At 36.0% G+C, this 27575-nt stretch overlaps 1 protein-coding gene across 1 annotated transcript in view; it reads right to left on the bottom strand.

Annotated features, from left to right (window-relative positions):
- LOC145662068 (U-scoloptoxin(16)-Er13a-like) overlaps nucleotides 1–23709 on the bottom strand; it is a 32754-nt gene extending 9045 nt beyond the window's left edge. Inside the window, exons 1-3 of the mRNA XM_081727405.1 lie at nucleotides 23516–23709; nucleotides 13360–13445; nucleotides 7157–7289 (exon numbers count right to left, since the gene is read on the bottom strand). Of these exons, the coding sequence (XP_081583531.1) occupies nucleotides 7157–7289; nucleotides 13360–13445; nucleotides 23516–23532 (236 nt within the window). The 5' untranslated portion in view covers nucleotides 23533–23709. The remainder of the gene's footprint in view (nucleotides 1–7156; nucleotides 7290–13359; nucleotides 13446–23515) is intronic.
- Between the last annotated feature and the right edge of the window lie 3866 nt (nucleotides 23710–27575).

The following is a 27575-nucleotide window of genomic DNA, read 5'->3' as shown; positions in this document are numbered from 1 at the left end:
CATATACAAATGTGCACAGATTTAAAATACACTATTATCACTAAACATAACACTGAAGTGTAATGTTACAGTGTTGCACGCTATTGGAACTACGTGTGCTGAAAATGTACAATGGAGAAGTTTGATATGTGGCAACAGATGGTGATAAAGGAATCTGGGTCTCACACTATGAATTTAGTTTAAATGCATAACACAGATAGTATAACATAGCAAAATGTCAGCAGCGTCACAAAATATTGATGCATTTGAAAAATGAAATTGTGTGATGCCATTTTTAAGTCCTGTGTCAGCTTCGAATCTATAACTAGGTATAGGAGTGTAAAGTGGGATACAAATCCCTATGAATGAGAAAAATTGCAATGAAATGTAAGGTGAAAAGTACAACAAAAACATGTCCGAGGCGGGATTGGAACCCGCGATGCCTATGTCGGTTGTCTAGCCTTCTAGATCACACGGCCATTCTGGCCGACTAAAAACGAAATGAGGTAGTAATAAAATAATTATATTTCCAATGTGAATATGATAATATTACAATGTACAAACATAATCATATGGTATGAAGGGGAGGAAGTAAAAAAAATGTCACTTAACACGAAAGACAGAAACCAAGAAACTACTCTGCCAAATACTGATAAGATAATCGAGAATCAGTTTACAGAAATAGAAAAAACGTGTTTCTTTCCTCGCGTGTATCATTTTGTTATCGCGAGTTGTCTGTTTATTCATCGGAGCTACCGAAGTAAAATGCAAAATCCTCACTTGTTTCTAGTGCATTCCTTTATTACCCTTTGTAGCCACATATCAGACTTCTCTATTGTACATTTTCAGCACATGTAGCTCAAATAGTGTGCAACACTGTACCACTACACTTCGCTGTTATGTTTAGTGATAATAGTATATTTTAAATCTGTGCACATTTGTATATGGTGCTATTTCAAACAAAATATTTTTATGCTGAGTTGGCAACACGGCTTCACTTATGGCAACACTGTTTATGATTTCCGATAGGGCATTTTGTTCTCATTATATTGTGCAAGTTTTGTTTTGATTGCTTTAACGGTTTTCAAGATATTTGCTTTAAACGTACATAATTCCATGATATAATTTTTTGGATATTCACATTTTGAAGCCCCCTAGCTCCTATCCTTCTGATCCATAGCACCTTAAATTTTGCTAATGTTTATTTCTCATGATGCTCTATCAGATGTGCTATGTGGCAATCAGATTTTAGCGATAACTTGTGGGACCCTCCCGTGTTAGTATACATCTAATGTTGTGGGCTAAGGGCTAAAGGAGAAAGGTGGTTTATTAGAGTGAATGATTACATAAGAACGAGTATTATGAGAATGATGGGGAAAGAAGAGTGCCCCAACAATTTTGCAGATACGATGTTGTCCACCAGAAACTTACCTCGGACAATAACCATTTGTCTTATTTATTACACAGGGGCATGATTGTTGATTTCATATAGTTTTACTTTTTGTCGGCTGCACTTATTCACTACTGAAGTTATGCAACCAGGCACAACACGCCGATAGTCCTTAGCTATCTTCATTCTGTTTGAAATATCAGCATCCTGCCAAAGAAGTTCGGTTATTTACTCGGGCATCGTTCCATATATAAATCAGACACATTTCTTAAAGGAATACCTGGGAATTCCTCACTTTGTTTGGAAAACATGCCTTCATTTCACCTTCTTGGAGTAGATCTGTAGTTAAACAAAGGATGTTTCAGATCTGTGACGATATGCTGCTGCTTCAGTTCTATCACGTCTGCATTTCGATATACACTGCTATATAGTTCATTTTGCCACGTTCTTGGTGATCTGCACATCCAAAACGAAACGGTTTAGAGGACACATTTAATTTACCTTCTTTTCTATGACTAATATAGAATTACCTTCAAAGCATTGCAACTAGTGCTCTCAACGGGTCGGGTCGGGTCGGGTTGAAGACCAACCCGACCCGACCCGTGACCCGAATTGACTGACCCGACCCGATGACCCGACCCGACCCGACTGACCCGAACCGTGATCCGATCTGATTGACCTGACCCGATAACCCGACCCGAGCTGACCCGGTTGACCCGACCCGACAACCCGACCCGAATAACCCGACCCGACAACCCGACCCGAGCTGACCCGATTGACCCGACCCGAATAACCCGACCCGACAACCCGACCCGAGCTGACCCGATTGACCCGACCCGACAACCCGACCCGAATAACCCGACCCGACAACCCGACCCGATCTGACCCGACTGACCCGACCCGACAACCCGACCCGAGTTGCCTGACCCGACAACCCGACCCGACTGACCCGACCTGACAACCCGACCCGAGTTGACCCGACCCGAACTGACCCGATCCGAGTCGGGTCGGGTCGGGTCACGGGTCGGGTCGGGTCAACCAGACCCGTTTGAGAGCACTATGGTCACGACACTGGGTGAACGCCAAAATGTACTCACATTGGGAAACTAGTTTTAAAAGCATAATTTTAGAAAATAAAGCATAAAGCATAATTTAAAATATATAGCACAATTCTTGGAAAATTCTCTTTAACTGAAAGTTTAACATACTGTGTTAATATTTTTTAAAGCCAATATTTACAATGCAAAATCATTGAGAACATAACAATGCAACAATGAAAAGCTTATTTTCATTTCTGTAAACTTATCGTTGATGTGGAGAAAAGAAAAAAGTAAAAGAAGAATTTTTTCTGCCAACAATGAATAGTATGCAAGAACTCCATACTATATTGTTACAGTGACGACGCCAGCTTTAAGTTCTTAGGGGGGCAAAGGAGGGGCAGATACATTTTCGGGGGGGGGCTATTTGCCATACCAAAAATGACATATTTATTACTTTTGACTTATTTTACATTACATTGTGTATTTCGTTGCTGTTTTTATGTTAGATCTATATGATTATAAATTAAACTTATTTCAAATAAAATTTGTAACTAACAAATAAGTAACGTCTGCACATGAAATATTTTTCAATGAAACTTTTGAAGCCTAAACATAAATTGAATTACTTTCGCGTAAGCTACAAGTAACACATTCGTCTATATGCTACGTCTCTCCCCCTCTCTCTCTCTCTCTCTCTCTCTCTCTCTATATATATATATATATATATATATATATATATATATATATATATATATATATAGCCAGAGAGAGAATTTACGAGGAGCTGCTGAAAATGTCGTAGTCCAATCCAGAAGGAGTGTAGGTACTAGGTAGAAAAATGAAACCGTAGTTTAGAAAAACATATCTATGTATGTACAAATATAAATTTTCATATTAATAATGAAATTCTTATTGTTTCTCAGGCCTCTGAAGTGATTATGTGTGCCCAAACAGATAATTTCACGAACATCCAGATCCTTACTGTTATAACATTTTTGTTCCAGCAAGGAAAGTCACCGAAGTAAATTAATGAGGAAATCAGTGAAACACCACGGGACTCTCCTCCGTTATATATGGTGGTGAAGAAGTAAGTGGCTTAGTATAAACGTAGCAATTTCTCAACAAATTATTCTTTACATCCAGGATGATTAAAAGCAATGACTCTTCCTGGAATCATGGATGCAATTTGTGACATTATTCTTGAAAATTGCAGCATTTCACCCAGTGGTGGATATAGCCCGGGGCCGGAGGACCTAGGCCACCCCAGTTTTTGTATGACAAAAATAATTTAAGCAAAATATATGTCAGGAGAATAAAAGGGTAACGGCATTAAGAGAAGTCTTCTTCCAATTTGACCGTAATGCTGATCAATTTCGCTGACGAATAGTAACCATAGATGAAATATGATTGTACCACTATGATCCTGAATCGGAACAACAGTCAATGGAGTAGTAGCACTCATTTCTCCATCGCCCCAAGAAGTTCAAGACACAGAAGTAGGTTGAGAAACTGTTTGGAACATTCTTCTGGTATAAGTATGGAGTGGTAGACTACCTCCTCAATGGTCAGATATTTAATCCAGAATCTCTACATTACTTACAAAACTGAAAGAAAAATTCAAAGTTCAACGCTGCGGAAAATGAAAAGAAAGGAATTCTGTTCCTTCAGGAGAATACACCTGTCCATCAAGCCCCTGCGAACATAACTGACATTGCATAATCTAGGATTTCAATGTCTAGATCATCATTCTTATTCCGCAGATTTAGCTCCGTCTAACTATTACGTGTACTTATTTCCCAAACTTAAGTAACACTTGAAAGACGCCATTTTAGATCTGATAGGGGTAGTGCTACGAACAGTGGTGCGAGGAAATCTAGATTTTTTTAACTTTTCTGCAAAAGCTGGAACACTGTACAAGGTAGTATATTGACTCTCGGGGGAAAAGAAGAAGAAGTAAAACTTCACCAATCCACGTGCACTCCTTCTGGGTTGGGCTACGAATTTTTCAGCAGTTCCTAGTCAATATGGTAGACGTCACGTCAGTACTTTGAAACAAAATAAGTAAAGGAGCACTAGTATAAACCAATTACTAACTAAAGATCAGCACTCTGACAATACATTTTATTGGGAATCAATTTCTTCCATAATTTTATTATTATCATTTGCAGGAAGGGAAAACACAACTCTTTTTATCTCCTTCAAAAAATTAAGCCCTGGTAGTTGCAAACTAAGCTGTTATAAGCACATCCTCTGAATATTGGAAGCCGAGAATAATGTTTCAGAAAAAATAAGTTTTAAATAAAACAAAATATGAAACTGAAAACTTCAAACCTGGATAAATACAAACAAGTTACGTAACTGGTTTTACCTTTCTTTTGTTTCCAATCGAAGTTGATCCAATGAGAAGAAAACAAGTCGACCAAATCTACTATTGTTCGCTATGGACAATTATTAAAAATCATAAGAAAAAAGTATAACTAAAATTTACCTCAAAAGGGGCTAAATTAGAAAACAGAAATATGCGTGTATACCCAGACGCTCAAAGAAGAAAGCTTGAGGATTAATCTGCCACATAGTAAATTCATGGAAAGTAGACTACAATTTGTCAATGAGATTGGTTATGATACTGATATAAAATACTACGTGAAGAATGTTTAAAGATTGTACGAGTCTGGAGGGGCAGTCTAGGTGGCAGTCAGGGGGGCAGAAGTAGCTACTAGGGGGGCGCTCTCCCCCCTTCTCCCCTCTGGCGTCGTCACTGTATTGTTATGTTTACTTTTTGAACTTAAGCACTTTCTGTACTTTTTGGTGGCATCTTTTACTTTCCCTTTCTGTATATATGTACCTGTAAGGCGCACACAAATGATAGAAAAAATTTATTCGAGCAAAGCACATCTCTTTACAATGAATTAAGTAGAAAGTTCATTAAATATGAGAGAAACTAGTTGCAAAAAAATATCAATAAATAGATTAAGATATTTAGAATATTTAATGTATAATAAATATACATTATACATGATTAATGTAAAATAATCATTGAAATTAACAATAAAGCATAATTTTTTTTTTAAAAAAAAAGCACAATTAAACAAGAAATAAAGCATAAGGTGGGTTGCTCTAACAATTAAGTTGTATGAAGACGAGAAGAAAACGAAAGCTGATTCCTTAACGAATTTCGTTGATCTTTGTGTCTACAAAAACGCATTCCTAGAAACCTACAAGCTAGGTATCATCTCTGTGATTATATCAGTTTCTAGTGCTACATGTGAAAGGTCATTCTCTTCTTTGAAAAGATTAAAGACTTGTATACGCAATTCAATGACTCATGATAGGTTGAAAAACTTAGTGTTACTTTATTTTGAGAAGAAAATTGATAAATCGTTAGATCTTTAACAAGTTGTGGATATGTTTGCTGCTGCCCACACGAATAGAAAGATCCTCTTCAAGTAGAGGCATGAACCTATAAGTTATTTTCTTTACCTGTAAAAGTGTATTTGCTTCCACTTAAGTCAACCAGCTACACATATTTTAAACGCCATGATTAAATAACTATTTACTTATATTAGAAATCAATTGCATTAATGAATCCTAGTTGTTTGAGGTACTAAATTCTTATATTTTCACTGTTTTCCAAAGAGTAAAATCATGAACAATAAAGATGGAAACATTCACCTTGAATACACACACACACACACACACACACACACATATATATATATATATATATATATATATATATATATATATATATATATATTGGAGATGTCCCCCTCAAAATCCTCTTGGGCCCTTCATTCCCCCCCCTGAAAAAAACTCTAGCTACGCTACTGGACACCATGCACCAGAGATGAATTCTCTACCACTGAGCCACCGCGGCCCTGCTTAGGCTTGGTCGTCCATATCCAATATCTCTTTTGGCGTTGCTTAAACAACTTCTAGTTTTCTTCTAAATCCAGACTCCATATTGGCGTAGATATTAATATTACAGTCGATTGGTAAAATCAATCTTCCACATTTAAAAATTAAAGTACACACAAGTAGAAAAATAAGCATTTATCATAAAAACACTAGCTGCAAGTGTTCAAAATAAATTTATGGTTTCTATAAAATCAATTGAAAATTGCTATTTTTAATTAGGCAGCTAGTGAAAAACAGCAGCTTTCGACTCCAGCCGAGTTTAAACTCAACCTAAACTCAGTTGACCAAAGTGAACTGACCCGACTAACCCGACCCGACAACCCGACCCGATAACCCGACCCGACAACCCGACCCGATAACCCAACCCGACAACCCGACTGACCCGACCCGACAACCCGACCCGAATAACCCGACCCGACAACCCGACCCGACAACCCGACCCGAGCTGACCCGATTGACCCGACCCGACAACCCGACCCGAATAACCCGACCCGACAACCCGACCCGAGCTGACCCGACTGACCCGACCCGATAACCCGACCCGAGTAGCCTGACCCGGCAACCCGACCCGAGCTGACCCGACTGACCCGACCCGATAACCCGACCCGAGTTGACCTGACCCGACCCGACCCGTAACCCGACCCGATCTGACCCGACCCGACTCGGGTCGGGTCGGGTCGGGTCAACCCGACCCGTTTGAGAGCACTAATTGCAACAGTCTTTAGACACACTTTAATATGTTTGTTTCAGAGAGAATTATTACAGAAGCAGAACAATTTTAGATTTAAATGAGTATGTATACAATTAAACTATTACAATTCTAGTTTACCTTGTCCAGTATTCATAAAGTTCTCCATCTGATTCTACATTACATGTGGCTTCGGCGCATCCAGGGATCTGCCAGCTCTGCCCTACGTCGTAAGCTTTATCTGTGTCTTTTGAATAACATTTTCCAGGATAATCTAGATTAGAAATAGAATAATATCAAAATTCTCTCTGTAACTAAACTATTTAAGTTTACAAAACAATATTTTTCACATCTTTCTGTGCAGTAACTTGCAAGAATCTTTGTTTTTTTAGTATTAATCATTTTGTTTTTTATTAGCAAACTTTTTTATTTATTGAAGCGAACATAACGTTGTTGAAGATGTGATACTTCATATGTCCAATTTGTTAGTTTTCCAGGAGACGAAAAAAACGTCATTATATCTATTCACAATATTACATTTCAGAGCTTCTAGGTGTTTCGCCCTTTAAAAGCACGCTGATACAGCTGCTCTGCCCTCATCACAGCACATATGGCTATAATACATTGAACTCAGTGGCATACGAGGTATCACCTGAAGTTGCCAACATCAACATGCAAGCAAACGCTGTAATCGATTGTTTCTCAGTAATCGCTGTCTTTGACGCACGAGGGTTTGCCAGAACATGGGTTATTTTGCTTTCTCATCAGATTTATGCCGAAAACTCAAAATCGCCAAAATTGGACATACGAGGTTCACATCTTCAACGACGAAAATAATTTTCCATCATTTCATTCGATTAGTATTTGTGTCTCTGGTTTTCTACGACACCTTCTGTAAAATATTTCCCATTTTAATGGATCTTGGCAGTGCCTTCTTCAATCTTTAGGAAATAAACCTATTATTTGGGGTTACAATTCGTTAAGAATAAGAGTCGAACAATCCCTATGTTGCAGGTTTACACATGTTGATAGTGTGAGAGCAAAACGATTCCAATTTAACTTTGATAATAATAATAATTAAAAAGAAAGGACTTTCATTTTCACCAAATGTTGTGTACGTTTTCCTAAGGGCTTCTCAATTAGCCTCATTGCTTCGGATTGAAATCGGTACGGAATAAGATGGTCAAAGCAGTAAACCACATAATATCTTTCATAAATATTATTTGGATTTTGGTACAATATGACATATTTCTTTTCAGACTTTCCAGTCATTCCCACCGTCTCTGGTTGAAATTGATCAGAACAAATGGAGGAAATTAAAGCCAATTTTAAAATTATTTTCCATGGGAAATTTTGTAAAAAAAATCGACTTTTTTTTAGCAATCATAGCGTACGCTTTGCTACAAGACTTCCTCCTTAGGGGGTTGAAATAATTAAAGGAAAAGGAGGAATTCGATCCTATCTTCAGAAGAGTTAAGTATAGTCTATGTTTAGCTAAAAATTGACAGTTCCATGAACAATTCGTAGAAAGTTTGTTGAGTTGAAGCAATGTGATGAAAATTTTCTTTCGTGATTCCCACATCATTAGTTTATGAGCTTACGACTGGAATCCGTATGAAGTTAAATCTGTTCATTCACATAGGAATATAGTGAAGATAGCTCGAGCTCAGCTACAGAAAAATAATGAAGTCGGAAACCACTAAACATCTACATATTTATTCATCGAATAATATGAATAAATCTAATCTCCAAGAAAAGAAATTTGCTTTGAAGTTTTGAGTAAATCTATATACTGATAGCTTTAGTCATTAAATCTCTAAACTTTACCCGTTTATGATGTTATTGCCTTGTTTCAAATTACTTTAAAAGTGGCGTTGAAACTACCGCTGAGAAATAATCCCACTTCCCAGTTATTTATTTCTTACGCATTTCATTCTCATTCTTGTGGCCCCGCGTAGCCTAGTCGCTAACGCTCTCGCCTTCGGTGCGAGCGGTCCCGGATTCGATTCTCTGTGGGGGTACTCGGTCGAAAAAGTGTAAAACGCTTTTTCAGGCCAGCCACCCTGAATGAGGTTTTTCTGGGTTTTCCTCATTCACACCAGGCAAATGCCGGGGTGATACCTAACTTATAGGTCCCAGGTCGCTTCCTTCCTTCCCCCACCCTTTCTTCATTCCCTTTCCCCGGATAGTGTGCTCGCCGAGAAACGTCATCCCTCAAAAGTGACGAGCTAAATGGTCTTAGATGCCGAGTGTCCAGAAATCTAAAATCTAAATCCAATCCTTCATTCTCATTCTTAGAACAATCGCTAGCTATACTCTATTAAAGTTAAGATGTAATCATAAGGACCTGCTAATTATACATTGTATGCTATAAATAATATTGCTATCTCCAGGTGAATATCACGTTTTTATGCTATAATATAATATCTACTACTAATGTAAACCCATTTTATTCTTTCCAAACGAAATAGGGCACTTTTACTAGTTTTAAACAGTTCTAATTGATTTTCAATTCCTGCATCACATTCTTTAATATAAGGGATAGTATATTTAAAATGAGTAATAAAAATAAAGGGACTTACGTATGCACCTTGCAATTACATATGCACCTCGCAACCCTAGCACAAAGAAACGCCGTGTTATTCCCCATTCTCCTTCCTTGAAACTGGAATATTGGAAAAAGCTGGGTTACGTGTTCGCTTATTGTATAGAGCATTGTGTAGTGCATACCGAGTTTCATTTTCGTAACTTGACGGGCTTCGAGATACTACATTTGTCAGACGAATTTTGAACCCCCTTCCAATATAATATGCCTTTTAATCTAAATGTTGATTGAAACAGTGTTCGAGTTAGGTACTCAATACTTTACGTATATAATTCGAAATTAATTCCAGTGTCCTCAGTCGTTTCCCAAAATGGAAATGTTCAAAAACGGTGGAACAGATGTCCACTTATTTCTAATGTGGAGTTTATATCCTAAACTTAGGGATTCATGTGGTACTTTATTTTCAGTGAAACACTTGAATTCCCTTTACTTCCCGTAGCATACTCATTTCAAACAAATTCTTTCGCTTTTATTATACTTGTAAGAAAAAATATTGTGTGTCCAAATCTTATGTTTCTAGATATATTACTGTGGCCTAAGGTATCTATGAGAAATAAGTTTCATTATTTCATATAATAATACACATTGTCCCCCATTCCCCTATCAGAAGCGGAATTTTCAAAACGCTGAAACACGTGCTCTACTAATCTTAATTAAGAGTTTGCATAGGGAAACTCACATCTTCAACGTAAGCGAATCCTTACTTCATTTAAAACTTTACACATCAATTTTCACATCTCTAACAGCAAATCCTCATCTTGGGCCACTTTTTAATAAATAAAAGAAAAATTCAATATTATACAAAGAGTCCCCTCTCTCCCTCAGAAGTGGAATTTTCGAGAATGCTGAAATACATATTCTCTTATTTTTATTTATAATTTTTATATCAAATATAACGCCAACTCAAGCGAATCCACAAGGTCACGGTGGCTCACTAGTAGAGCATTCACCTTTGGTGCATGGGGTCCTTGGTTCGATCCCAGCTTGCGCCAAGTGAGCTTTGTGGTGAAACGCCATGCACGTAGGTTTTCTCGGGTTTTCCCGTTTCCTCACACTTTCTTCATTCCACCATTTTCATTCATTTCTCATCATCACTGTTTTCTTTAGCCCACACCATAGCATAACCGCGGGACATAAAACTTCAATAATTCCATTTCATTTCAAACGAATCCACACATTTAGCACTTTAAAGGAAATTTCAACATTATAGAAATTGTTCCATTCTTACCTTACCAGCAGAAGTTTCGAAAACGCTGAAACACTATTTCCTTATTTGCGGAGGTTCATTTCTCTAACTTCAGAGATTAGTGAGACAAACTATACTTGGCAAAGAGTTTGAAGTCCCTTAATCCCCCTTTGGATTTTTACTTCCAAAAATCCTTTCTTATCCTCTGTAAAAGGAGCATTCTATCAAATTTCACATTTCTATTGTAGTAAGTATGGCCTAAACGATGATAAGTCAATCATTCCTAGTTTTTATAATATATTATTTAATAGTATTCATTATTCTGAAACAATACTAAAACTTCTCCTTCAAGAGGTGATCCGAACTTCTTCAAAACTTCTCCTCTAATCTTTATTAGAGGTGATCCGAACTCCTTTGCAAGTCTTTCTCGTGGTTGCATACTTGTTTTAAATAAAAATTGAGTTGAGTTGATATTCAGTTTAACATCCCGTTCAACAGCGAGACTATATGAGACGTGGACCTACTGATCAACATGGAATCCAAACCTATGAACTCCCGCCGAGAATCGAACCCGGGTCTCCCACGCGAAAGGCGCGTACGCTAACCGCTTAGCCACGAAGGAGCTCTTGTTTTAATAAAATGTCACTCATGTCCACCATGTCACTTATTAATATATTTTATGTAATGAATTACAAAGTACATAGCATTACAGTCACGAAGTTAGGGTCGACTAAACAGCTAACAGTTGGGTGATGTATGGTAAGCATGATTCCACATGTCCATGAACAAAAGTAGTTGTTCATGACTTTTTTAGAACGAAATTTATCATCTCTTAATTCCGTGCCCTCATTAATTCCGTGAGTAACTCAAGTTTTCTTCTCTCTTCAGCCATAGGTTGGTAGACAATATGGACAATATTTAATTTTTTTCAGCTCTTCAAAGAACAGTCTGAAGGTTGATACCTTTTGTTCTTTCTAATCGTATCTAGGTATTCCTTTCTTGGTTCTCCTTTTCCCGGTCTTCCTTCTATGTTTCTGTCGAACAACACATTAATCTAATTTGAATGTTGAAAAAAGTGACCAATCATTCTGTTAATTCTTTTCCCTATTACTTGCATGATTTGCCGTTCTTCGTCAGCATTTTTTTTTAACCACGTCTTCGTTTTTCCTCATTACCATCCACGGGTTAATCAGCATTCTGCACCAGCACCACATCCAATTTCCATACTTCTGCTTTACTCAGTGTTCATGTTTCTGAGCCATATTGCGCGACGTTCCATATCAATGTCTTGATAAAGGTTCTTCTTAAGGTTGGTGTAAAGGGACAAGCTTTGCCGGTAGATGTCACTATAGTCTTCGTATCTCTCTCACGTATTTTTTACCTTTCACGAAAATTCACGATTTCTCTTACAAATTTCAACCTAGAGACTTTGAATTTTTCGAGAAGAAAGTCCATAACCTATCGAAGACAACAATCCGTGCCGATTTTTTATTTAGAATTTTCTTCATTGTTGAAACAGTTATATTGTTGAAAATTTGGATATCCATTTCAACAATCAAGCCATTTAAACAATTAAGAAAATTTTAAATAAAAAATCGGCACGGATTGTTCCCTTCGATAGGTTATGAAGTTCCTTCTCCAAAAATTTGAAGTCTCTAAGTTGAAATTTGTAAGAGAAATCGTGAATTTTCGTGAAAGGTAAAAAATACATGAGAGATATACGAAGAGTGTAGTGACATCTATCGGCAAAACTTGTCCCTTTAAACCGACCTTAAGTTCCAATGACACATATTTGGGGTCAGTATTCCTCCTTTCATTATGAATACCCGTTTTGCTTGTGCTATCCTCGAAGCACTTTTTTTGGCTCCTCCCGTTTGAGGAGATTATACTTCCCAAATATTTGAAGGATTTGACTTCAATTCTTCCTCCTTCTAACGAGATGCTTCCTCTTTAAGTGGAATTCGAAAAATAAAGATGACTTTAGTGTATACACACAGAGAGATTATGGAACGTTGTTCTTCTATTCCGCTGACCATACAGGCACGCTTACTTTACGCGTACATTAATGCCAAGCGAAGTCTTATATCAATTAGTAATCTAACTTGTTTTGCAATGAAGATTATTTTAACAGAAGTATATTATTCATATACTATGAATGTCATCATTATAATGTAGATTACAATACTCTAAACGCACGAAAGTCAAATCATCCTTTCGAACAGAGGAATATTTTACAATACCTAATTCGTGTGAAGTAATATTGAACAGTTGAATGTTCTTGCTTAGCTCTTTTAATTTAGATTACTGCCTAATATTGCTCATACTACACTTAGATATTTTGCTCAGATACAGTACATGAAAAGAATAACGGCGTTACTTGAAACATTAATAGTAGGCGTGACTCCATTTGTAGTATTTGCTTGTATAATTTAAATTGCGACATACATGGCAATCTCTAACAAGACTGCAATGTTTTTATTGCATGCAAAAGGGATTACAAATAATACATAAATATAAATTTATCTAACTTGGATATTTACTACAAAATCTTACCTGGATGTACAAAGGCTTTACCATAACCAACAGCGCCTAACGCCGCAGAAGCGAAAGATATAATAAGCAGTGCCTTAAGCATGGTCCTGAAATGATAATAATAATACAATTAAGAAAGTAAGGAATGACCATATGCAGTTTCGTAGACTTATATATGGGCTACTCAAAACCATCGAGCAGTGTTTGAATGCTGACATTGAGCATTGTTTGTTGTTCAAATAATATAACATTAAATTCAATGTTGACTCCCTTCACGCCCGTAGGACTTTTTCCAATAAGGAAGGGAGAGACCGATACGCAAATACAGTGGTGAATACCAGGGTGGATTGATTTAAATCAGTCTAATTTAAATCACGATTTTAATCAAGATTTAAATCACTTGATTTTTTAAATAAAAATCGTTGATTTAAATCAAATTCCGAAATAAATTAATTTAAAGTGAAAATAAGTAAAATTCCGTTTCTGTTCTGTTATTTCGATTGCGCAATATGAAAACGAGTATCATGCACAGGATGATTAGGAAAAATCCCGTTTTGAACGGGTAACGGGTGAATCCTACTTTCCTTCTCTTCGTAACACGGTTTTTAAATCGTTAACTATTCCAACGGGGAAATCACCATGGACATTTAAGATGAAAATTCTTTTGCGTCTGCGTCTATTTCTTTATTTCCAGGTAATAGGGGCGTATTTAGAGGGGTTCGATTCCCTCTCCGAAACAAAATAAAAATAAAATAAAAAAACAATTAAAACTTTAGTCGGCATTTATGTACTAAATACATAGAAGTCCCTCGGAATCGTAGTACGGCAAATTTTGGATGCGTTAAAATATCAAATAATACTTTTGATAAAGTGAATACTTTCAAATATCTAGGATAAATATTAACAGACGAAAACGATATTTACGAAGGAAATAAATGTCAACTGAAAGCAGGGAATTCATGTTATTATTCAGTTCAAAATCTCGTGTCGTCTCGAATTCTGTCGTGGAATTTGAAGGTTAAAATACATAAAACGGTAAGCATGCCTGTTGTTCTGTATGATTGCGAAGTATGGTCGCTTACTATGAGGGAAGAGCATAGACTGAAAGTATTTGAGAATAAGATCCTGAGACGAATATTCGGACCCAAGAGGAACGAGAATGGTGGAATCTTCATAACGAGAAATTACATAATTTGTACGGTTTACCAAACATTGTTGAGGTCATCTAGTCTAGGAGACTCAGGTGGGCAGGTCATGTAGCCAGGATGGAAGAAAGTAGGAACACTTTCAAAGTCTTAAGTGGGAAACCAATGGAAAAAGACCATTAGGAAGACCTATACACAGATGGGAGGACAATATTAAGATTGATTTCGCAGAAATAGAAATACAAAGTAGAAACTGGATCCAGTTGGCTAAGGATAGAAGTCAATGGAGACCTTTTTTGAATATGGCATTGAACCTCCGGGTTCCATAGGCCATAGAGTTAGTTACTTAATTTTAGGCGAAGTTTGTGTACTTTTTATGTATTTCGTGCCGCTAGCTAGTTATGAGTTTTTAAAAATATGTCCCTACCAAATATCAGTAATTTTAGTGAAAAGAAAAGTGCGATGTTGATAAATGTTGCTGTACTTTTTCTTTAATGCTTAAAAAACATTGTTTGGGATTGAAACAGGCCCGTAGCCAGCCCAAAAATTTAGGGGGGGCCGGTAGAAGTTAGGGGGGGCCCGACCCAATCATATTATACTTCATCACCATATTATAGTTCATTTGCAAGTCTACCGTGAATTTTTATGGGGGCCAGCCAAAATTTAGGGGGGCCCGGCCCCCTCTTGCCCCCCGTGGATACGGGCCTGGATTGAAATAGGTTAGCGATTAGGAATTAATTCAAAATTCAACCCCAATACTTTCACTTAAATGGCATAATTGGCATTTAATAGTAATTCCTAATGTTTCTTCTTCAGTTCGCGACTTGTATTATACGAGGAGAAAGATTTGATTTAAATCAAAAAAATTGATTTAAATCAAAAAAATCAACAAAAATGATTTTTTTTAAAAATCATTATTTTTTCCACCCTGGTGAATACACACATACTTGTAGTCTGTGTACTTTGATGTACGCTTGCACATAAACATTATATAAAACAACAATTATTTACACATATCCTTATTAACTATAGTACTATAATAGTTACTATAAATGTATTACGTAGTATAGTATGAGAGCAAATTGTAGATCTTGAAATGTATTTTCAAGAACTAAACCATCTTCAAAAATCCAGAGGCAACTAATTCCCCCCACTGGCAGCCATAGTTGACACGTAAGTGAATATGTCTGAACACTCTCAAATATACAATATTCAATTAAACTAGCAAATCCGCACTCCTGTGCAAGCGCAAGACACTATTGTTGTCTGAATGATTGAATATGATACAAAATTAAAAATATTTATGGCTAGTAAAGTAGTTTTAATAACATGTTAATAATATCTTTAAGAATTTCTCGATAATTACTTGAATTTAAGACATCCTCGAATCTAAGACGCACCCCGATTTCGCTGAGTTAAAATTAAAGAAAAATAGTAATATGTTCCGTTTTTTACTATTACTAAAGCGCTCTTTGATATTGGTTATTTTTGGTAATTTTTATATATAGTATCTTGGGTAAAGATGCCGCACTGAGTGAAGACGCCCCTGCTCGAATTGCTCAAGGCCTGTTGCTCGTGGTCACAGGACTTGCCATGCGCGTGAAAGGGTAGGCTACACAGTCTTGAGTAAATATATGTGGAAGTCGCATTGAAGAAAGAAGCTGCTTTTGTTCAGACCTGTTCACAAAGCTAAGTTACTCTTATTCCAGTGTTTATAATTTTAAAGAGTGAAACGTAGTAATGCTCTTGACGGTAGTTAAATAGAAGCATATGAATGAAACATAATTGCTTAAAACGCTAATGTGCTTTGTTGTGTTTCTGCGTCCATGAGTATGTTACGTGATCGACTGGAGCCTCTTTGCTTCAAAATTGAGAAAGTTGCCCCAGTGAAATCGAAGCAAAGATGCCCCACTTTATAACATTAAAGGTTTAAGATTTCTGTTCGCGACAACCAGTTTATGATATGTTGCAAGGATTTGTAGGTTCGTTATGTTTTAAACAATGTTTGGTTTGAGTATGAAACACTACTTGTTCTGTAATAACCTATAATTAATTGTTCAGTCAAAAGCAAACGGGAAATTCTTATTTGGAGTAGTGGCTTTGTTTCCTGGCTGGGTTGCTGCTTTCAATGATGCAATATTCTGTTTATAAACTTTTTTTTTCTTTTCGCTCCATACGTGATCAACATTTGACTGCATGGACTTTACACACACACACACACACATACACACACACACATATATATATATATATATATATATATATATATATATATATATATATATATATATATGACACTAGTTGGCTAACAAGCTGAATCAAAAGAATGTACATGGATTGAGTTTTAAGTCACTTGTGCGAGCTGAATATGTATGAGGGTTGTTCAAAATACCAAAAAATATCCTTGGAAGAGAGGTTCTGCGACACACTTGATTTGTCACAACTTCCTTTATCCGGTTGAATTATTTTGAAATTTCTGGGTGAATCAAATATACCTTCATTGCAAAATAAAGAGCATTTCCACTAATAGATCAGATATCATAGGTGTACCAGTGTTGTAGCTAGCAAGTTGTTATAAGGGGAGGCATTACTTTTTCAGGCAGCAGGTTTTTACATATTAAAAGAAAGCCGTCCTTCCCTCTGGTCTGTTAGCTAATACGTATCCCTTTGGTGCACGGGTTCGAATCCCGGTGTGAACGCCGTAGAAAATTTGAACGATTACGATGGTTGGAATTTAAACTGTGATCGCAAGAACCCAAGTTTGGAAAAATGAACAAATGATAATAATATATAAGGTCCACAATTCTTTTATCTCTTTTATTTTTATCCGTTGTTTACAAACGGATTTAGAAAATATACATGGAGAATACTTGTTATTTTGTTGAAAAATTTCTATATTATTAGATATATAATTAGTAGAAATTAAAGTTAGTAATATTAGTGGTACAAAAGCATAGTTGCTATGCTGTTTATAAACACATATTAAAAATTGTGAAACTGGGGCATCTTTCCCCCACATGCATGCCGAAGATGCCGCACTTGAAGGTTTTTGTAAATGGTTTATTTTAAGTTCTTAAATTTACTGAAATAAAATTATCTTTCGAGATATTACAAACAAGACATCAGTCTTCTAATTGATCATAAATTCAACAACCTCACCTCAATTACAGGAGTGAAAAATGGGTAATAATGAAAAAGTGAGCCATATTTACCCAAGTTACTCTATCCCTCTCCCCTTCCCATGTTGTGGGGCACGGCATGATAAAAAATTATCCCAGGCCCGAATGTCATGTATGTTGAAAATTTGATCGAAATCGGTTGAGTGGTTCAAGAGTTAAGTTCTATGTATGTTTATATCTCCCCTCCACCCTCCCCTATGTTCTACCGTCAATGTGAAAATATTAAGGAAAACTTTCCAGGCTCGATCGTCTTGTATGTTGAAATCGGTCAGGTGGTTCAAGAATTATTAAGTTTTATTTATTTTTATATATCTCTCCAATCCCCTCCTCCTATACTAAGTTCTACCGTCAAAGGGTTATGATTAAAAAAAAACAGGTCCGAACTTCATCTATGTTGATAATTTGATTAAAATCGGTTCGGTGATTTAAGCGTGATAAAGTCACAAAGTCTGTCAGTTTTATTTTCTTAACATATACAGTGGGTCAAATAAGTTTCCGTACACCAGAGATTAATAATTTTAAAATGTTAAAACATCTTAAAATATATAAATAGTAAAACGCAATTACATTAGCTGAATTTGTTCGTGTCTACTTGTAATGTGTACACATTATAGTGATGGTATTGAATATGCTGATAGAATAGCTGAAGATTTAAGTTAAGTTGCTGAAAATTGAGGTCAAAAAAGTTTCCGTACACGGCACAAATATACAAAAGAAGGAAGCAAAACACACACCAAACAGCATTTTCAGTGGTTACAGATGACAGTAGCATGCTCTACTAATGATAAGGTACTACTGCAGTTAAATTTGGGCAAGGAAGATCTACAGAGGCAATAAAACGACTCGTCAAAATGGAAGTGCCAATTCCAATACGTGAACTAATAGTAAAATTAAGACGAGAAGGTAAGTATCTTAGAAACATAGCAGAAACAGTAAAGAAATCACATTCTATAGTACAATACATTCAAATTGGTATATTGCAACAAATAGTTGCAAAGTTCGACCGCGCAGTGGCCGTCCAACAAAGCTAAAGGATAATCATAACCGTGTTATTTTAAAAACTATCTGAAATGAACCAAACCAAGTGCTCCAAAACTAGCTAGTATGCTTGAAACTAACTATGGTGTACAAATGGATCCTGAAAGAGTTCGCACTATCATCAGAAAAGCGGGCTACAACCGCCGCATAGCCAGAAAGAAACCATTTGTTAGTAAAGCAAATGCCAAGAAATGTGTAGAGTTCCCAAAAGCTCATGTGGTCAAGCCAATCAGCTTCTAAAACTGTTTTATTTAGTGATGAGAGCAAATTCAACATTCATGGATCCGACGTAAGAGTTATTGTGTGCAAGAACCCAAATACGTACATGGAACTAAACATCTGTGTCCTACTGTCCAGCAGGGAGGTGGTGGTGTGCTCTTCTGGGGTGTATGAGAGCAGTTGGAGTAGGAAATTTGGATTTTATCGGAGGTACAATGGACCAACATGTTTACCTAAACATTCTGAAACAGAATTTCCACAACAGTGCAAAGAAACTGAACACGGGAGCCTCTTTTATATTCCAGCAAGATAACGACCCTAAACATACGGTACTGCATGAAAAGTAAAAGAGTGGTTGTTGTATAATGTGCCCAAAAAACTTCATACTCCTCCATAATATCCTGACTGTAATTCTATTGAGCATCTGAGGGATGAATTAGAGATGTGCATTAGGAAACACTATATTAGAAACAAGGACTAGTTGAAAAATTCTTTACGTGAAGAATGGAGGAACATCTCCCCTGTAACTACATCAAAATTGGTCACTGCAATGCAGAAACGAATGCGAGAAGTACTTAAGGCCAAAGGAGGCCAAACTGATCACTAACTGCGGACGAAGTGCAAAGTGGTGCTCTTATTTATGTGCATTTCTTTATGTGTACGGAAACTTTTTTGACTTGTAATATGGTCAGTATTTCGTGTATATTTGATTTCCTTCTAAATTATAGATTCCAAATTTTTTATTTTCTTATGCATATGCTTATTATGGAGTTCCTTATAGAAAACACGCAGAAATTGTCCTTTTCTTTCTGTACTTTGTAAGATATATTACAATACATAACCGGAAAACATCTGTACGGAAACTTTTTTGACCCACTGTATGTCCCCCCTTCCCCTCCCCTACACTGTGCCGTCAAAGTAAATGATGAAAACATCCCGGGTCCGAACCTTATCTATGTTGAAAGTTTGATCGAGATCGGTCTGGTGGTTCAAGAGATCAAGAGTCATAAACATGGTCACTTTCAATTTGGATCTGATGTTTTTTGTTCAGAGGCGATATTAATATATAGGTATAAAGGGGGTGAAATAGAGAAACTGTCAAAAAAAGAAATCCTATATTGCATTTTTGTAAAATAAATATATAATTCACAAACAATAGTTGCAAAATTGTTCTACACGAAAGCAACAATCAATTTTAAAAGTTCTCAAAGCTACGTCATTTTACGCACTATTTCAATTGCTACTTACGTTCCGTTTTATAATGTCTCCAGTTTGCTGCAAACAGGTTTATGATTTTTACACTTTCAGAAATCATCTAATCGTTTGGATGTCGTATTTGTATGGGAGCGCGTATATTCATGAATAAAGATTATTAGTTTCTGTTTAGTGTGCGATTCTAGTAAATCTTTCTCGAAATACCTTTAGAGAAAAGTCAAAATTGTTATTACCTTGTAACTGTTCATATTCATATGAAATACACCATATCATGAACATAGTACTTGACACTGAAGTTCTTTGGATCTCCATTACACCGTCCATCCATCCCATTTGCGTATTACTGCTGTTGAGATTCCAAAATTTCTGACATTTGCGACATTGCAGCATACTTGGGTTGTAATGCAGAAGAAAAAATTGTGATAATGTGGGTTTCTGTTTACTGTGTAAATTTGAAGTAACAGTGGCGGCTAATGTTAGTGTTGCAGCGTTGCACAACAACCAAAGTTTTTCAAGGAAAAAATTATTAGCATTAGTAGTAAAGAAGTTAAGAATTTTACTTTCTATTACACCTTTACATATTTTAAATAACATATTATTTACTTCTATAACTGTAAAATCCATTAATTCGTTTTAAAAAGCAGAAAACAATCCGTCAGAGAATGTCTAATTTATGCCGCGTTGCAGCGAGCATACAACGACCAGATTTCTACAACATGAACATTTGAGTGAATGCTAAGTCGCTTTTCCTCTATTTCAGGAATTAAATACCCTGGTCGTTGCAATGTTCGTGCAACACGGGACGGTTTTCAGTGAACGAGAAGACTTTTCGCGCTAAATAAGATTTCTGAATATTATTTCACTCCCAATTAATAAGTGGCATTCATTTTTATGAATTCATAATTATATTTAAATTATGGAATTGTGCTGAAACAAACCAGTATAATAAAACAAATTATTTAAAAAAAAGTCATCGTAGAATTGCAAAATAAGAAAGAAAATATGTAGTAGTGCATAAAACAAATGAAAGTTAAACACGCATTTACAATTTAATTATTAGTTTATATAGATAATGAAGACTTCTTGTACAGTAATTTGTGAACCATATAATAATAATAAGTCAATATATAGTATCATATTTCAAGAATTATGATTCTTTCATTTCTGAAGACAGCGAAATTCATTTCTCATTTTAAATGAGAAGTCCATATACCGAATTCCATGTCTCTACCCTTCAGAGATTCGGAGATATGAACATTTTATTTTAAAAAATACTACCCTTATTTCCCACCGCTTCCTCGTTGAATTTCCAAAAATTCTTCTTTAGTGGTACCTTGCGTCACAAATCCTAGTCTTGCCTGGGCGTTAGTCAGTTAGTCACTCACACACTCACTCAGGACTCTTCTTTTCTATATAAAGAGTAATCATCGGCTAGATGGGGATATCGCCCCCAAACCCCCTAATTTGCTCGGTTAACAGCCTCGCATCTCATACATATCAGGCTTTGGTTCCATTCTTTGCACAGCAAGAGTCACTCGAGTGCTAACAGTGTTCAAAAATTCATTTCAAATGATTCACCCGTTTTTTCCTGATAATGACACTGGCAACCTCGAAGTCGTTTCTATATACAGAAAAAAGTTGAAATTGATCCTCTAGTCTCGTTAAAAGCAGAATTTCGAGATATGCTATGGCATATGCCCACTAGTTTTGATTAGTTTATATACAAAGTTTCAAATCCGTAACATGTTTCTAATTTTAAGGGATTTAGATACGTGAACCATCTTTAAAAAAAAGTCCAGATACCAACATTCATGATTCTAACCTTAAAGAATTTTTGACATGTGATCATCATATTATAACAATTGCAATCCCACCTTTTTTTCTCCGGGCCTCTTTTTCTTCCTTTTCAGGGAATATATTAAAAAACGAGTAAATACGTGCCTTAAGTGTGAAGTCCATATATCAAAGTTCATACCTCTACCCTTCAAAGATTCGACCCCATTTTCCCACATTTCCCGTCGAGTTTCAAAACATCATTCCTTATAGGTGTCTTATATTACAAATCCAATGCCTTTTCCAAACTTCGAATTCCTTGCTTAAACGGTTTGGTCTGGGCTTTCATCAGTCAGACAGTCAAAACTTCTTGTATGTATAGACATTATAAAGGTCTTAATGAAATTTTGTTTTATGAAAAATTTAATATATAAACGTTAAAGTGATTTTCGAGGAAATCATATATATTCACTTTTCAGTAAGCTACCCTTATTTTCGGGAAAAGGAGATCTCGAAAAACTTACATCCGTCGCTCCAGGCAATCAAAATGGTAAAAATTGGATTTTCTTTTGTTTGCGTCTAACAGGACTTAATAGCGTCTAAGAGGACAAAACCATTTCTACAAGGAGAGAATATTTTATTATACTCTTATAAGCGAGGATATATTTAATGTGCACTCAGTGGGACCTGGCCGGCTCATGCCTCCCCTTGGTACAAGATACTGAAAAATCGATTTTGATTAAATGCAGTGTGTTCCATTTGTGGTTCCGTTATTACGAATTTTTTTTCTAAAATTATCATTTAAAAAAACAAGTATTGTACAGTCATGTTTAAAAAAATACTTACTTCCGAGGAGCTCTGTGTTTTCAACTCGACATAAGATTTCAGCAAATTAGTTATATACTTTACTCTTCGTCTTTTCAAGCTTTTTTTTCTTTGTAGTAGATGACCTCTGCTTAGCCGCATTGGTAACGTGTATGACTGTGGAGCGCGGTGTGCATGGTGTCTCACTCTTGATAGGAGCATTTCGTATTGATACAGATTCATTAGGCAATCGGGTACAACCTGCTTTAAGAGGTATCGAACATTTGTCCAGAAAGTCGTAAATAATAGTATATACAGGGCTAGAAAAAATATTTTAGGTGGTTTAAAAAGTCCAAGATTATCTCAGTCTATAGGCTATTCCTTACGGATAACAGCAGTTGGAGTTATTTATGTTACACAAAAATCGGAACTTGGACCGTATAACGAATTCATTATAATTTATTTTTAACCATTCAGTAATATAAAAAGAACTACTGTCACGTAAATATTTGTAATACTAAAGGTTTTTTTTTTTTTTTTTTTTTTTTTTTAACTAGGCATCAGACTTGTATATCCAGTCGACATGATGACCTGGCTCCCGCGGTTCCTCGCTGTCTGTGTGTGTGAGAGAGAGAGCCTCCCCCAGCATAAATAACATATGCTGTACAGAACGACTCTCTTTTAGTTTATAACACGAAATTCTGTCACATATACTTTTAAGTAATTTTTGAATCATGGACTTAAACGGTGAAAGTGAAAAATAAATTAAGTCTCATAGCAACGTGATAATTGAGAAAAATTTACCTGAAACAGTATTGCATTCCGTAGTCCCAAGAAGTATGATAAGTTGCTCCTTTTCCTGATTATGTTATACCTAGGTATTAAACAAACAAGTGGTTGGGCTGTGAATACATCCGAACACTGTTAACATTGACATAATTGCAACAAAGGAAGTTGAATTGTACGGAAGAAGGCGGAGTATAGAGATTTTCTTGACTAGTTTAACTGTAATTGGTGATGGTCAAGTGTTTCAGGTCATAGATGGGATGGTGCAGAGAAAGAAGTCTCAATTATCAAATGTGGAAAGTATATCCGTTTCCCGGATTCTGTTTCGGTTTTTCTTCGTCTTTCTTTCTATTTTTTCTTCTCCCTTTTTCACTTTATCAATGATAACGAAACTCTTGTGGCTTGCCATAGTGGAAGTAAGGTTTCCTTCAGGAAACCAGAATCAGTCTATGGTTTAATGCAATTCTATGATAATATTCGTTATCTTGTTATTGTAAAAGCTCTGGATGCAAGTGGTTTCTATGCCCAAAACTAATCAAGAGAATACAAATCTCGATATGTGCAATATTTTATATGGAACTGCAATTTTTATGAAAATATTTTATTATTATTATTATTATTATTATTATTATTATTATTATTATTATTATTATTATTATTATTATTATTATTATTATTATTATTATTATTATTATTATTATTGCATTTACTGAATAATTTAAATGAAATAATGATATAACCTGTTGTAGTCTCCTCGACTAAATGCTCAAAGTTCTCTCTTTCTCTCCTTTTTTTACAAGAGATGTGTAAAAGGGAAAGACGAGAGAGGGAAAGAAGTGATCTAAATATAATTTTAATTATTGATGAAATGTGTGTATATGCAAAATTTGGAAAATAATTTGGAGAATAGTAGAGAAGGTTGCTAAGTTACTTTTGGATAGCATCCTATACCAGTACATAGTTAACATTATACAAGAACTAACAGTGGCGTATTTAAGGGGGCTTCCGGGCTTAAGACCCTCTGAAATTTAATTGCTATTTTAAAATAAATGAAATGTCTTGCAGAATTTTCACATTTCCTGGAATGAAGTTAGCAAATCACCCCCCCCCCTTCCCGAAACAAAATCTGGTATAGGGATTACATTTTACCTGGGGCGAAGAAGGCAGCAAAAAATGTTTGTTTCAGTGGAGCACACGTCTTCGGCAGAGGTTAAAATAAAACAACACCGTTTGCAGTGTGTGCATTTCCCCTTGTTAGACCCACTTAGTTTGCACTTGTGCACACATATTCACAGGGCAGACAGTAGTCAACCTCCAAATAGCTTTACATAAGAACGACAAAGTGAAATAAGACAATAGTGGTATCCAAGTCCAGAAATATCATACTTTTTTGTGGGAAGACCCTTCCACTACCCTATCCCCATGGTTTCTCCCAGGCGGGCAGGTTCTCCAGGATATCTTCCATCCAGGGTGCGAATGCCGAGGGGATGAGAGGGATTTTCCCCCTCAATCACATTTTGTTCTCCCCCAAAGAAGTCAGCTGAAGTATCCCCACCAGGGATGCTCGCTTCCCCCTCCCCAAACTACGCTTAGTATAACGCCAAATTTCATTGATTTTTGTCATTTCTTGTAAGTTTAATCTTCTAGCTGTGTTTCGAAATGAGCGAGTAAACTATTGAGTTTTGGTCATTTCTAAATTCCGCACTATTTTCGCCGTTGTTTAGTTGAACTATATTATTATGACTACGGTTGTTACTTGCAACCGTACCTTCGTACCCTTCAGTTCGTCATCGTTCGTGAATTTGAATGTACTAATTGCGCATAACAAAGTCGCATGTGGATTTATAAATGCTCTTAGTGGTTGGCCATGAAGAAGTAAACAAATAGTTACTTCCTCCATAGTTGGCGAAGGTCGGACATGTCATATTCATCCTCTACATTTGTATTGATTATTATTTTAATTTAATTTTTGTTATATTTCATTTTGCAGCGTATTATTTGTTAGCGCATGGTCCTCATTCCCCAGTAGTTTGCGTGTATGCAACTCAAAAGTTGAATTTAATTTGTGGTAATTAGCATAGTGATCACTACCTTTTATAGTTTACGTAGGGTTGCCGTATTTCAAAAACAAAAATCCGGGACGCTACTAAATTACGAGAATCTTTGAAATGCTTAAAATGCAAGGAAGTGTTATATACTAATTTGCTTTCTTCCATTAGATAGAGTTGTTCAAGTATTACGTAATCACATCTCATAGTCATTTTAGTATACCTTCTCCCTAGTTAAACAAACATAAGATGATGATTTGCCGCCTCCTCCCTTTAAGCAGATTTTTTTTTTTCTTTTTAAATTTCTCAGGATCTGGTATGTTTCGTGGCTTTCAGAGTCTGTTTTAGCTCCTTCAAAGTATGAAGTTTTCTTTCACACATTTTGTATGTTCATGTTGTATTCTTTTTTTCTTCTTGTATGGTCAGCGGAAAATTACCAAAAATTTCGGTAAGGGATTAAAATATTTCAGAAGCAAGATGTAGATTTAAACAGAGTACTAAAGATAGTAAAAAGATTCAGGAGAAAACCTTTTGTCCCTGGCCCAATGAAAGAAATGGTTCGTTCATGCCAAAGCAGTTAAATCATGTATTTAATTAAATCCATATTTTATCTATTCAAGTTTTTTTTTCAACTTTTGGATTGCCATACTCAGAAGTTGAAGAGAATAATTATATAACTAATCCTGTGAAAAAAGCAAACTATAATATTTCATTCCCTTCTTCTTTGCTGAAATCCGGGACATTTAAGCATCTTGAGAAATATTTTCGGGACTCCGGAACGCAGATCTTGATTCCGTGACAGTCCCGGATTTTTCGGGACGAATGGTAACTCTAGGTTTACGGAAATGAACTTTTCAAACTGTACTCAAAACCTAAGATATATTCTCTCGTCGCTATATGTTAACTACACGCTGGGGATGCGCCCTTAGTTAGAAGACATGTTAGTGAAGGTGAGTAAGCGCATAGTTGAAGATTTGTTTCAGCATTTGATAATACGACTGGTTCTCCGTGTCTGTATAAGCACTTCAACTGGAGCGGGCTTTTTAAAGTTAACCCTTCATTTTTGCATCTTTCTTTTCGATGTCCACAGTTTGCTGTCCACGCCAATAATGTTGTCTGGAAAACTTCAATGTAATGTTTGTACTTTATTTGAATAATCTAGCACTTAGTGAATCAACACATTTGTAGCCTAACAGTAAAGTAATTGTAAGTGTTGAACTCCTGAGCTCCATCACGGAATCGATATTTGAAAAAAAAAAAAAAAAAAGCGTGAAGAACGCAGCTTTAGTAGGGAGTAGGAGTTCAATCTCGAAATTTGAATTGAGAGTTTTTAAATATTTGGCCTTCGATTTGACCTTGATACCAGAAATCGGATGTAGCAATAATCCATTTCTCGTATGATAGGCTAATATCTAGAGTTTTTTTTTTCTTTTTTTTAATAAGTCCGGTTTTACTGCAAGGTTCTTATTGGTTAGGGAAGCGAAGGAAAACTTAGGGAAAACGGTGCAGGCTAGGGAAACTCAGGGAAAAAGACTGGAAATCAGGGAAAGTTAGGAAAATTTTATAAAATATATTTTTTCGAACATTAATTGTACAGCAATTTCAGCTTAGCCAACCATTAATGATCACAGTATTGAACGTTGGTCAGATTTTTATGGGTGGTAAGTGGAATGTACGTATGAGCAATTGATTATGATTTGTCTCTATAGAATAAATGTTTTCATATATAAATATTCATCGTTATTTATTCCTTATTTATATATCAAAGTCATCCGACACCTGTCATGAAAGTCAGGGAATTTCCTGTCAAAGGTCAGGGAGAAGTCAGGGAAATAAATTTCTTCAGATCAGTAGGAATCCTGAACTGATAATTTTAGTGGTTTTCAAAATACTGAACTAGGTTTTCTTTTGCAAGGTTGTGTATAATAACGCAAAGTGGAAGATTTCAATATGAGCGGAAAAAATAATATATGCTTGTGATCATGGCTATCGCTCGGGTCGAGTTCGAATTATTAAGTAAATAAACCTTA

The sequence above is a fragment of the Thermobia domestica genome, chromosome 10 (genome assembly GCF_964235325.1).
Source record: "Thermobia domestica chromosome 10, izTheDome1.hap1.1, whole genome shotgun sequence".
NCBI lineage: Eukaryota > Metazoa > Arthropoda > Insecta > Zygentoma > Lepismatidae > Thermobia > Thermobia domestica.
Note: the sequence above shows the minus strand (reverse complement) of the source record. Positions and strands in the feature narration are given on the sequence as shown.